This window comes from Diadema antillarum, unplaced genomic scaffold (assembly GCF_040938485.1).
Source record: "Diadema antillarum isolate AM-2024a unplaced genomic scaffold, OU_Dant_1.0 seq00002163_RagTag, whole genome shotgun sequence".
NCBI classification, from domain to species: Eukaryota; Metazoa; Echinodermata; class Echinoidea; order Diadematoida; family Diadematidae; genus Diadema; species Diadema antillarum.
This window is the reverse complement of record NW_027272802.1, coordinates 64,723-79,179: the sequence shown is the minus strand read 5'-3', so window position 1 is coordinate 79,179 and position 14,457 is coordinate 64,723. Positions and strand designations below refer to the sequence as shown.

At 39.4% G+C, this 14,457-nt stretch overlaps 1 protein-coding gene across 11 annotated transcripts in view; it reads left to right on the top strand.

The window, feature by feature from the left end:
• The window catches only part of LOC139714112 (segment polarity protein dishevelled homolog DVL-3-like), a 110,645-nt gene that overhangs the window by 38,220 nt on the left and 57,968 nt on the right, over positions 1-14,457 (top strand). For 9 of the 11 annotated variants that reach the window (XM_071625829.1, XM_071625832.1, XM_071625831.1 and 6 more), the window contains exon 5: positions 13,213-13,248. The exons of the other annotated variants lie outside the window; for them this stretch is intronic. In XM_071625829.1, the coding sequence (XP_071481930.1) occupies positions 13,213-13,248 (36 nt within the window). The remainder of the gene's footprint in view (positions 1-13,212; positions 13,249-14,457) is intronic. 11 annotated transcript variants of the gene reach the window in all.

The window sequence follows — 14,457 nt, the reverse complement described above, 5'->3', positions numbered from 1 at the left end:
TACTTAATTATAAGACATTAAAACACTATCCAAATTACTTTGATGAGTGAAATTGTAAAAATCCCATGTTAGACAATCTGCAGAGGGGTAAAATGGGAGTACCTCGAAAAACAAGACTAATTTGTATTATAGGCCTAATAGATTAGCATTATATTTCCAGGCAGATTTCTGTTTTGTTTTGTTTTGCTTAGAAAATAAAGGAAAATAATCTTTTCCATCATATTCCTGGGAATGCGATGCACAAGAATTCACCTTCTGATGACCTTGGAAACATCATGAAAATATTATTCTTTGGGCTTGAAGTGTGTTAAACACACTACGTTCACTATAAACTGAGACTGATTTTGCATGTTTTCATCCCAGTACTTCATGTAATGACTTCTGCTGCATGTGCACGGCAAAAGCCTGATAGAACTAGAACATCAACAACAACAACAAACATTAAAAACTCTCGAGGTAGAGAAGTGAGTGAGCTGTCGATACTGGAGTGGAAGTTTTCTGTTTCCCCCCTCTAGCGTTTCTTGTTTTCTCCCCGCCAAGTACACGCTCCCGATACTAAAAGATGTAAATGTTGGGAATCCATCAGGAATGCCTACTTTGGATTGTGCATGACAGTTTCACCTTGTTCGCTGTGTTTCATGTTTGGAGTATTGATGTGTGGCAATGGTGGTTGCCTGTTTACTTGCAGAATGCCCCATGGCTATTTCCATTATTGGTAAATTTTTCTCTCTCTCGCCCTCTTTTCCAGAGGGGGAGCGGGAAAGAGAAGGTATAGGGAGGAGTTTGATACGTGCACCCCTTTACATATCAAGGAGCAATGGTGCGTGTACTTTTCGGTAATCTTGACTGAAGCCTGTGATTGTGGCCGACAGTGAGCTGGGGAAACAGTTGGGCCAGCTCAATTCGTTCCTAAATGCATCAATCATTGCGATAGACGGAAAAATGCACAATTCTGCCGGCGGGAGAACGTCCCTCCTTTTTCTACCCTCATCACCCCAATTTAGATCCCCCCTCCCCCCCCCCCCCCCAAGAATAAGACCAGATGAACAGTGTAGATCTTTGCAGTTGTCAGTCTGTTTTTATTCAACAATCTAGATGTGCGACATGTTTTTGTCGCTTTTCTTTCTTTACATTTCTCTCTGTAAACAACAAAGAGGGAAAAAACAACAACAAAAATGCCCTCAGGACCTGGTATCCATCTTATGAGTACATCTAGTCAAAATAGACTGTATGTTTGCAACTGGGTCTTTCCTAAATGTACACAAAAACTACGGAAGAATTCCAATGTCCTGTTAGCTGAAGTAATGCAATACTTTTGTACCATGCAGACTATTTCCTTAGTTGACCATTTGGATCTGTAGGTTTGTTTTTTTTTAATTCTCTATTATTTTTATTTTCTTGTTTAACTGTTCAAACAAATTTTGTGTCTTTGTACCAAATGTTAATAACACTTAAATGTTTAGAATTTTACTCTGTATTAACATAATTATGTAACCCATCGTATCTTAGTTACTTGTAACAGGTATATCAGCTGGTGTAAAAAGTAGAAACCATCTGAATTTCAAGGAGGAATATTATGCATTTACATCGTGACTTTTTCTCTTCTTCCAACTTGGACTTGACTTCCTTTGCTGTCTCTAGAGGAAGAGTATTTCACTTAAGCCCGCCGCACACTACACAATTTTGCCCCGATTCACCGGTCTTAAGACCTTAAGACTAGAAGTGTGACGTCACAGTCTTGCCATTTTCTAGTCGTACGACTGGGTCTTAGCGCCAGTCGTAGAGATTTGACATGTTGAATTTCTATGACTGGTCGTAGGCTTTCAGCCATTCACAATGCAGTAAAATCATGAGTAAAGTGCAAGCGCACACAGTGCGCACTGCGTGCACTTTACAGTCGGGTCGTATAGTGTGCGGTGTCCGCTCGTACGACTGGTCTTCAGACCCAGCTTGGCTTAAGACTTTAAGACCAGTCTGATCGTGTAGTGTGCGGTGGCCTTTATTCTCTTGTGACCAAAAATTGCCTAAGAATTAGATTTTGTATAGGAATTATCATGAAATCATTGTCTACAGCCAGTTCACCCTGCAGTGTGGTATAGAAATCTAAAATACGTGTAAAACAAATTAAAAAAAAAAAACCCTGTTCAATAGAAGCAGAAATCTAGTAACTTGGATCATATGATTCATGCTGCAATGAGATATTTTCATCGTATGAACCTCTCTCTCTTCAGTGTTTTGAAAAAGTTCAGAGATCATAGATTTTCATGACGGGAATCTAAGTGCACTGGAGGAAAGAGTTTAACTATGTTACAACAGGTGATGCTGGATTATGAAAATTTGTTTTGCAGGTGACAGAAAAGAATTACACCTCTGGCTGGAAGTGAGAATATTTCCTGTAAATCCTTTCCCAACTCCTTCTTCACCTGTCTGTCATCTCAGGCCTCAAAATCCCTTTGACAATCCCCCTTAGTCCCAGCCACACAAACAGATGTTATTGAAAGTGCTAATGGTTTCTCTACGCCCCTTCAAGTGGCCCGGCCTTTGTTCGCCCATCAGTTGGCCATCAGTGGCCCGACAATGGCTCTCCGGTATCTGGTATTGTCTCCCCCAACTGGAGAGGTTTTGGGGGCCGCTCTTGTTGCCATTCTACAGAGGTATTATTGGAATGTGTCTAAAGTGTGAAAGAAAATTGGGGCGAAAGAAGTGGGATGGTGGTTAGGACAGAGGGGATGGGGGGGGGGGAGGAATTTTTCTGAAGTGGGAAATACCTTACCCTCACCACTCTTTTCTCTTCCTTGTTCTCTACTGAATTTGTCTTCTCAAAACCTGCTGCCATTTTCAAGCCTGGTACTATTAGTGAGAGCAGCTTGTAGTAGTGCTAGTCAGAGCAGCTTGGAAGAACACATAGATGATGAAGCACTGGTATGGGGTGGGGAAGGACTTAGAGGTGGTAATTGTTGCTCCCTGCAAGATTTTCACAATTTGTCTATAGAGTACTTGTTTCTGATTTTGATACAGAATTGTCCTCCCCCCCCCCCCTGTAAATATTTCAGTTTGTAGACTCCCATATATGTTTTAACCCATCCCCGTCAGCTCCCACAAAAAACGTGGTTTTTATTATTTATGACCAAAAGAGGGCGTCCTAGGACCTCAGGCTTGGCCAGGAGCTGTAGAATAATTTTAGCCAATCACAGAGATCCTTACTGGGACTCAGAAAAATAATTTATGCAAAGAAACATATTTTAGAATGTCTCTTATTGGCCAAAACACCTGCCAGGGGTTCGAGCCTGCTGAGAAACTAATCAATATTCATGTTTACAGCGCGCATGTATCTTTGTTGCCCCAGCAACTGCAGTGATTTCTTACGCGCGGTATCGTGATATCGATCTCCTCATAGAGTGCTTGACGATATCTCCTTGTGTGTGTACGTGTACTGCTATGCTGGGGCACGGGGGTGTGTGTGTTGAATTCCATTTACGTTAGTGAGTGTGGGTAACTTCTCTAGGTTTCCCGTCCATTTCTCTCTCTCTTTTCTCTCTTTTGCTTTCGTATCATTCTATATCTTTCATTCTCAGAGTACAATCGTACTTCTGAGAGTGTTTTGTTCATTTTTTCTAAGTGATTATCTCGTTTGCAACAATTTAGAGGTGAGTTTTTGTCCTAGTGTTTGTTGAGTTTTTTGATTGAACACGATGTAGCTTATCTACGTATGTGCGAAAACACGTAGTTTGTGTGGCACCCACTCGTTACTTTTCCGTGTAAGCATTTTTGCCGTAGTGTCTTCATCGTTCGTCTTCCAAGCATCGTGTTTTCACCCTAGTTTTTCTCATCGTAGTTTTTTACCTCGATTTTTTTTTTGGGTGCAAGATGTTCTGTGTATTTTTTTATACGGTAATATGCCATCGTTGATGATCTTCATGTATTCATTACTAGTTTTTCACCTCCGTGTCATTTTTGTGTACAACTAATGTCTAACGTGGCGTAGTTACAACTATGTTTAGAGGGACCCCGTTTAGAGCTAGTTAGCTAGGTCTGCGATGTCTGTATCGTTTGCTGATATGTCTTGTGAGCTGAGAGTGACTATGATGGGAGTGATATTCAGGGTTTTGCTGTGGTTGAGGTGATGGCAAGATGTAATTTATTTTGTGTAACCATGTATGACATTGATGATGGCGAGTAAAACTACGACACGAGTAGCCTAGCCTAGGCCAATGACGAGAGTGACACTGAAGAAACGGGGGCTGATGCTCGCTCGTCCAATCGTGCATGGGAGTGGTCTAGAGACCTGCATTACAGTTGTGTATTTATATTTTTTTCCTTTTTCTTATTCACTCGGGTATTGTGCTACCAAAATTTGTGTCTCTGAAGAAACTCAACCAAAAGCTTGACAACAAGTTTGCATCAGGTCTATTCTGTAGTACTAGCACTAGGTTCTAGATCTAAATCATAATGGCGATGCTAGTTTAGTTTTCATTTAGAACTCGATGAAATCCATTTTCTTTGCTCATTTTTCAACTGATAAATTATTTAGAACTGTACTTAAATTCTGATGTACTGCATTCACCATTGTAATAAAAAAGAGCCTGCTGATCAGGTGTTTCATTGTATCCTTTTCATTTCCTCCCTATCCTTTTGGTTTCCTTCCTGTCACTTTCTTCTTTGACCCTGGATGGAAAAAAAAAAATCCCATCTTGCCATGTAAAGACAGAATACATAACCATCATGAAATATCATGACATTGAAATAATACTAAGAAATATTCAAGTGACCAAAATACTTGTTTGTGAAAATAAATAACAAATGAAAGGTGATTTCTTTATGGAGCAGTTCTTTCAAATGTCAAACAGCTTCGATAATGAAGCAAGTGAAATCTGAAAACTATCCTGGCAACAAGTTGAAATTGATAGGGAATTCTGACAAAAACTGTCACACCATTTGATGTTTGAATTTGTCTTTTTATTGGATGAGGTTATACAACTAAGTGCCGCCGATAAAATAACAATCCTCTCAATTTGAACAAGAGTACACTAGTACGACTCAGTAAACAGCTGATTATTTATGCATCGTATCCATGGGCAACTGCGGGGTAACTGCAAGAAGGCGCAGGAAATTAGACTTGAGTCAAGAACGACTATTTATTATTATTTTTTTATTCAAACTATTTTTTTTCTTGGACTGGAAAAAAACCCCAAAATATTTCATATTACGCTTCTAAAATATAAAATGAATATATGAAGTCTTTTTATCGTGATTTTATGAAGAATTAGAATTATTGAAAAAAATATAGATACTAGACGGGCTGAAGAAGGAAGTCTAATTTCACCCCAAGAATTTGCAACACACCGCATCTCGGGTGCATTCCTAGCGTTCTTGCCGCACTCTCACGATCACCTAGCTAGGCCATGTGCACAAGCCAGTCACATGTTCACAGTACACACGTTGTTAGCCAGTTCACCGATCTCATTCCTGATCTCGTGCGTGTAGAAAATTCTCTCAAAACTAAGCCAGACATGATTTTGGAACATACATTACAATGTCAAGACCTTTTCAGTGGACTTTGAATTCGCTATTTGTCTGTTTTAGCTCTTGAATGTACGACTTCGAACGTCCGATTTGTTTTCTACTACACCACGTGGAGTTCGTATTTTTTCAGCCCCATGCTTCTCCACACACGTCACACTAGCACTGTGTACCTGTACACACACAAGCCATCGCGATCGAAGTTTGAGCGATAGCGATAACATGTGCGGAGCAGACATGCGGATTTCAGCACAGGGTAAATGAGTAGTTGAACGTATCACGATTGTAAAACAAATCTTTTTCTATGTCTCTGCAAATTTGAATTAGGCTATCTCAGCATAGATAGATTATGATACATTACAAAATAGATTAGCCATAGCAAGAACTTGCTTACATGAGAGTTATTAGATAACGTTGCAAAATAAAAACCCCGTCATTGAATGGAATGTTCCAGAGCTATCTCGGGGGGGGGGGGGGGGGGGGGGGGCTCGAGGACATTATGGACACGTCGATTCGCAAGTGGGTAAGATGTGATTACAGATGGCTTGAAATGAAGAGGATTTATCGATGAAATACACAGAAACAATATTTTTTCATAATTCCTGCACAATTTATTATTTCTTTTCATAAAATTCACATAAACTAGTGCTGTATTGAGTCAACTAAGTGCATATTAGCACGAGTGTACACGCATCATCCCTCCTGCCTAGTGGGAATGACACAGGCAGTTTTTTCGATGACGTATGAATGCTCTTCGCGTGTAGATCGCGCCGTAGGGAAGATCGCGCCCAAGTTCATGGCCAACTTACTAGGCAGGCACGATATTACAGATTACACAGAGGCCCGTACGTGGATGGGTTAAATATGCATAGGACCAGCAAATGTCAAACCCATTTTTGTTTTTGATTGATATCAAATATGTAGCTACTAAGAGCTACCAGCAATGAATAGGTTAATAGGTACTTGTTGAAGTATTTATTACTTCTCCTCTTAATAAAAGTATTTATATCTCAGTAAGACTCAAAAGTCCATATTATGTTAGCTTTGATTTTTCATACACAAGTGATTTGATGTAGTTTTTGTGATCATGATCAAAAGATTTTTTTTTCTTTCTAGTGGTTCTTTTAAGCCACTGTTTAGGCGCAAGCATAAAAACCACATCGTTAGTCTTGAGTACAGTTTTTTTTAAGTAAAAGTAAAGTTGTTGGAAGAGTTGTGATCAGTGATAGGGCACAATAGACACATTGAAATGTGGGGATAGTAGATTGTTAGAGACTGGGGGAGCTTTTTTTCGTGGAATGAAAGAATCATAAGTCTACACAGCAAAGAAAAGAAAAAAACCACAGGTATCAATCCCCTCTACTAATATCTTGAGTCTCTTAAATCTCTCCCTTTCTCTCAGACATTCATTCTAATCCCTACATAGAGATGGTCAGTTTTCTGCATCCTCTAGGGTAAATCAAACATTTAACTCCACATACATTAGTCATCAATAGTGACATCACTCAGTGGTAGATGGGTAGTCTTGCTTCCAGACATTCTTTTTGTTCACTTGTCTGAATCGATGCTGCCAATGTCCTTTATCTGCAATGCCTTTTAAAGACCAGGTAGCATTAGAATGCCATGGAGTGGCAAGGCTGATCCATCTTGTATACATTCAAAAATTCCTGTAACAAATTGTGGACAACTTTATCACTGATCTCTGTGTAAGTACACACACAGCCGAAGAATCTCGACTGGACTCGGCCGTTACAGATTGAGTGTACACTTCGGATGCACATTCGTGGACGGGCGCTGTGCATGGTTTTCGAATGTGCTCTGGTGAGCACTGACTGAAGGTCAATGCCATGAGGCCACCCATGTGGTTTCCTCGTGTTACCAGGTCTTTGATTGTATAGTTTTTTGTTGAGAGGGGGATTCAGGATTTAACTTTATGTGATAATTAGAAATCCCTTCTACAAAATATCAAAGAGCATCAATTCTAAAGGAGTTAAAAGTTTATTTGATGTTTGTTTTGAAATGGCTGAGATATCGAAAAAAAAAAGAAGAGTAGAACAAATTTATCCTAATAAAAGGTGGGACCAACCTTAAAGGCTTTATTGCAAAATGTTTATATTGTAGGATGTTTTATGATACAACTGATCTACATATATGCATCAAAAGTGATAACAGTTTTTTAAAATCACTTCTCCCACTGGTAAACAGTACTTTAAAAGTGGGAGAGTGGTATCCAGGGTACTTGCTTGATGTCAGACCAAGGAGGTGCCACCTCCCAGGTCAGACCCCATTCCACCCTTCTACATGCATCTGGTCCTTTACCCTCTTGGATGTTCCACCTGTAGAAGCTAACCCCCTCCCCTACAGATATCTGGAAGGGTTCTGGAATGATATTCTGCCATCTTGGAGACTTAAAATTGCTTGATTATTTGCATGCTATATGGAAGGCTTGGAATATAACAATGAACTATGGCTACTCTTCTAGACTTGGAACTTGATGGCTACGTGCTCAATGCTGGAATTCTGTACTATGGCAGAGAACCCTGCAGAAATCTTGTTCATGTTGATATCATATGATTTCCACTGTAAAGCTGTGGCTTCCACCTTTCTTTGCTTTTCTAGCCCTGTGTTGAATGATAAACTACTTATCACTGACTCAATGAATATGTCAGACAGTAATAATCAATGACGTTTACCACGGTAATTTTCATGACTGTAAACAGCTCTTTCTCACTATAGATAAAGAATGCTGATTACACTGCCTTGTTTTTTAGGTTTTGTCAGTGGGATGCAGTCAGTGGGACTACATATTGGAGCAGCATCATAGGGGCAGTCATATAATCCTGCTTCAGATTCAAAACATTAGTGCATTTCAGTGCAAGCACGGACAGTCACCCTGGCTTCTCCATGCATGAATGTTCAACGTGCACGGCTGCAGTTTTCATGTCCTTCTCACTCTCCCTGATGAAGGCGACTGTCTTGTATAGTGTACGTGACTGAGAGATGATTTACACGGGTCAATATGGGACACCTCTAGGGCAGGAACCCCACTTGAATGGGAGGAAAGTTTGTGTGCTGGCCCCTCCCAACGAAGTGGGGGCCGCTGTACTTACGGACTGTAGGCCTACTGGTAGTTGATGAAACGAAGGAATATAATTATGGTAGCCTGAAACTGTTGACGTGGAGCCCAGAGAGGCTGAACTTGGCCTGTCAGAGAATTCTGTGCCATCAACAGTGATTACATTTACGAGACAAAATCACATTCTGAAGGCTCTCCTCATATGCCTGTTAGCGTGGGGGGATGAGCACAAACTTGGAGCTTTGATCGTTAACCACCTGACAATTTATTCAATACGCCTCCAAATACTTGAATAGGGGGCAGGTGCATGTCAAAATATAACCAGTGCTTGCCTCAGTTTGGAGCCATTGAGCAGCTATTTCTGCACTCAGCCTCATCAATAATCTGAGCAGGTAGTCTCGGGTGATGCAGCCCCCCATGTAGAATTTGTCCCGTCTTCAACTTGAGCATAGAGATGAGATGTTGGAGGAGAGGGACTGGCGAGGATAGACTAGGTGCTTTCAAAGCCAACACTCCTTAGGGAGCAATTAGGTGCATATTTAATAAGCCTGGGTTGGAAGAACTCAGAGGAAGGACACGCATGATGATCCTCTAATTATGCAATGATTATTATTCAGGCAGACTGTCATGACATGTTGGCTGGTAGATTTATTTGAGGGGGAGCTTAGGAGAGCGAGACACCCCCTCGAGAAACAGAGCGGGATAATATCTAAACAATAAAGAAAATGGAGAAAAATATGTATATCAGAAAAACAAGCACCCATCTGGTGGATTTCATTCCGAGCGGAGCCAGTTTGTCATAGCTGTCATTTTTATGCGCCCATTGTGACCTCGCTCTGAACCTGTCTACCGTGAATATGTCCTTCCAGCCTAAAGGCGAATCTCTAGTCGTGGATCTGAGAAAACAAAGCGCGAAACAAAAACGACAAAATCCCAAAAGGGAATAAATGTTTGCCATTACTTTGAATCTGAATATGTGGGGATTCTGGTGATTATAGATAATGTTGTCTAATGAATACTGATATTTTCTTCATTACAGACCAATATTTAAAGAGAAATTATGCAACATCCTGCAATGGATACAATGTCAATTCTGCTGCAATTTTAGTAGTACACTGTATGCCTAAATCATTATTCTTTGTTATGTTTAATGATATTTCAATTATTTTTTACTGAAAGTATTGGTGCTGTCTATAACTTAGAAAAAATATATATTTCCTATCTTAATAGTACAAAATGTATATATTCTCTTTGAGACCCGTCCATAAATTGTCCAGAAGACAGTGATGATGAGGATTTTGCTGATAATAATGATTTTATAATTCAATACATTTTGACATTAGTCCGGAGAATGTATGATGTTGATAAGAGAATTATTGATCGGCCTCAATTGTCATTTTGCAGTCATTTGAGAGAAAATATTGTGTAGCTTGTGCATGGGATAGTTTAATGATAGATCGTTACAGTCAAATCCAAAATAAATATCAAATGACTGATTGTATTCAGCACAAGAGTCATGTTAGCTATATCACTGAACTTCACAATGTAAGAATTTTTGAAGTCCCAATTTTTCTTTGTTTACCGCCTGTGATATCATCATGAAGAAAATTAGGGTTACATATTTATGTTGAATGGCTCAGAACATTGGACACCTCTTTAAAGGGATTATTGCCTCGTACATTAAATTCCTGTGTTTGTTTTTATTTTTGTTTTTGTTTTTTGCTTTTGTCATTATAAGAAGTTTGGAAGATTTCAATTACTACCTTTTTGAAGTGTCTGCCAGTCAGAGCACAGCTGTTCCACTTACAGCCCATCCTCCCTTTGTGTAGTTTGCAGGGCAGTATGTTTAAAATGCAAATTGTGCCTTTTGAAAAATCCACTTCATTTGTGCCCATAGGCACGCTAGACACCCAGGCAAATAAAGCACACACTCATGTTCCTTCTGTCAATACCACTTGGGTCTTTCTGTTGAGTCTTTTTCAACATCTTTTCAGTGCCCTTGTCTGCATTGCATGCCTCCCTCTCCAAAAAGCCATTCTCTTGAGTGCAGTCGTACATATACACATATTGCATGATGTTTCTTAAAAGGTACAGAGAAGGTGTAAACAGATTCCCGCTACCCCTTTGCCCCCTGGTTGAACATGCTGTCCCACTTTCCATCTCCTAGCCACATATACAATACAGACCTTGATCCAGCCCCTAAAATACATGATAATCCCGCAAAGCTCTGAAATCCAAACATGAACCCCATATGCTCGCCAGCTGGGTCCAGAGAAGTTTCAGTGAGACGTGGTCGTAGGCAAATTTCTTCTCATGCGTTTCATTGTTATTTCTTTATGTACATCTTCCTTGGGAATGGCTCTTTATTTTTCTTTGTGATTATGATGGCAATGTTGGTAATGGCAATATTTATGATGATAATGATAAGGATAATGATACAAACACAAATAACTAGTTATACAATCTATCAATATTATTGTTATTATTCAAATCAAATGCTATGGTTATTATCATCTTCATCATTGTCATATCTGCTTGTATCCTTTATAGGAATCCTAAGAATACACTTGTCGCAGCATCTGAACTGTACTACTAGCATATCTTTTGTGTTTTCAATGTCATTTGTAATGAAGAAGTTTGTTGGAATGATTCTTCCACCCCCCCTCCCAACTCACACAGATCAAGTATAATTCTAAGACATATCATGATGGTCCATCAGCAGAATGGCATATTTTCAGGGGATTGTCAGGTTGCCCAAATAGTATGTGTGCTTTGGGTGTCTTGAGTGTGTATGTACCGTAGTTTGTGATCGTTTATCCTGTAGTGTTGATTGTTTTTGTTTGTTTTAGTTACTTCTTTTCCTTGCCCAGTTGATTGAAAGAAATTCTCATTCCTTCCTTTTAAGAAATAAATTTTGCCACAGTAGAAATACAGAAATCTGTTTGGTGGTGGTGGTGGTGGTGGTGGTGTGTGTATACGGTGTATGGACTCAAATAAACCGACCGATGGATACTTCCAAGGATTGAATTGTTCCCAACTCATCAGAAGCTCCAGACACTTTCCTCTTGACTTGTTTGCCGTCCCAATCAGTGTGGAGATGAAGATACTCAGTTTGTGTGAAACCTTGTGCCTGATTGCAGAAAAATCAAAAGTATGAGTTTTGTAACTCTCACATAAAGTGTGTCGGACCTCTCAAGACAAAGGGAAGCGGTACCAATTTGGTGTCGAGGGAACCTATTACTGTACCACTTGCTTTTATTTGAAAGTCCACCATTTCAAATCAGTGAAATGAAGTGTGATCAGTGAGAGTGGTGCATCCCTGTCTATGTTTCTCATGCTAGCTGGATAGTAACATTTTCACTTTAGCGGGGGGAATCTTATATTGGTGCTGAGGCCTGCATGGTGCAATCGTGTGTCCAGTGTGGGTAGTCTCCTTTATGATCTGTCTGCTCATCAATCTAAAACTTGGAAATTTACCTCAGCAAAAGAGTCATTGTGAGTTGTGAGATGTGTATTAGGAAGTGAGACCATACAAAACATAGCTCAATATAGAAAAGGAAGATGCAAAAGGAGAAACAAAATCAACATACAAAGAGTAAAAACTTGTGCAAAGTCAGACCAGTTTCACCCAAAATAGTATCTACTGGTTGGTTGTCAGTACAACGTAAGTACCAGTAATACGGGGTCTTGAGGGCAGCTGGTTGTGAGCTCTTTGTTGTGTTTTATGTCCCTCATGCAGTACTCTTTTGTTTTGTGCATGAAATGTCACTAATTTCATGTGCGCTCAGGCCAAAAGCGCACGCCAAATGATACTTTCTTTCAATGACACTTAAGTTACGTTCAAATGGTGATCCTTAACCTCGAGGATAAGCTAACTTCAAGGATAAGCTCTATTAGGCGCCAAGCGTTGCATCAGCCATTTCATCAACGAAATGACTGATTTCTTGACGAAATCAACTGTGCGACACTTGGCGCCCCATAGAACTTATCCTCAAAGTTAGCTTGTCCTCAGAGTTAAGGATCACCGTCTGAACATAAGTTTTATTTGTAGACATTTTCTTAAACAGAGGTAGTTGGGACAGTCATACCAATTCAGGTAAACTTAGTCTTATTTGTTTTTGAAAACACAACAGGATTATTTAGTATTTATAAGAGACATCTGCATAATATGAAGACATTCTGCAGGTGCATTCAACCACAACTGAGAAGGCATGATTTATAGATAATTTGATGACATTAGATTTAAAAAACAAAAATAAAAGAAAACTTGTGTCATATGTCTGATCGTACTCAGTTGTTCACACCTGTTGGCTACTTATGTGTTATGGATTTCTTGTTTGAAAGCAACTCTTTGCTCCATGATGAATCCTTGCCAACCTGTTGTACGACTTCAGTTATGATGATTACACAATGGACAAAACAGACGGAAGACGATGCTGTGGGCAATATGCATCAACCGATGATATGAATGAATTCAGTGCCAGTTTCTTTAGAAATGTTATCTGTGTTTATCCCTCTTCCCCCCAGTCAGTACCCATCATATTTTAATCCTCTCATTAATCTCTCCAAAAAGCCCTCGTATTAATCCGTGTGTCCTACCATCCTCCCTCCCATAGATCGTCATCGCATGAGGAGAGACAAGTACAATAACTGTGAGTTGACGCTTGGATTTATTTTTTCTCATGTGTGTTGCACCACCCATCATGACCCCTGACCTCTCACCTCCTCCACCTCTTCCTCTTCCTCTGTGTCTTCCATCCCTCCATCTTTCATCCATCACCGTCATCACCATCCTCCGTATTAATGCACTGTCAGTATCTGTGGGTCCCTTCAGATGTCCCATTTATCCCATTTTGTGTTTCATCATCCGCCATGTCATAGGCTTAGAGGACTTTCAGACTTATACAAGAACTTGCTGTAATCCAATTTTCCTGAAACCAACACATTTTGAGTGGTAGCGTGTTCATACACCAAAAGGAGTCTACTTGCTGACCTATGTTGAACTACAACGGGCAAACGTGATTTGAGAAATGTGTTGGAAGAAAATATGTGATTCAAGTTTGATTTCAGCTGAACATTGATTATCTCATAACACATTTACAAGCAAGTTTTTGTATAAGTCTAAAAGCACTCTTTCACCATATTTTTCAAATTTGGGGTTTTGTATGCAGTGTCCATTAACATCATAAATTGATACAATGCTTTTGTTGAAAGGAGTTATTAAGTAGGCTTGAACTCACAGTATTTTTTTTTTGTTATTTATGAAATGGCATTTAAAACCCAGTAAGATATGTTATGTTTTGTTAAACCACATGGAATATTGTATTGATTGAGTTACAAGATGGCACCTTCATAGACCTCTCTGCTATTACCAAATTAAAATAAGAACTCTGAAGCTCAAAGAGTTACTCTGAAGCATATTCAACTTGTCTGATTGACCTTTTGTTGTCACTTTTTTTTTCTTTTTTGAGCTGGAGTTATTCTTCTTTATCTATTCATTTTTTTTTTTTTTTGGGGGGGGGGAGGGGAAGGCAAGTTTAAACTTTGTCAAAGAAGTAAAACTGATAAATGACCAACAAACAAGTATGCAAACTTGTAGCTTCAGTGTCATTTTGAATCATAGATCAGTACACCTGCAATAATTTTACGTGCATGATGATGCAGACACGGTGCATGATATGCATTAGCTTTCATCAAACATCCAAGCATATTTTCTTTTTCTTTTCTTTTTTTAACATTTTGCTTTTGTCTTTGTATGTGCTTCAACAACCATAATCCTTAATGGTGCGCTCTCCTGCAAAAAAAAGAAAAAGAAAAAGAAAAAGTAAAACAGATACGATGAGCCTTCAAGAATCAGATAT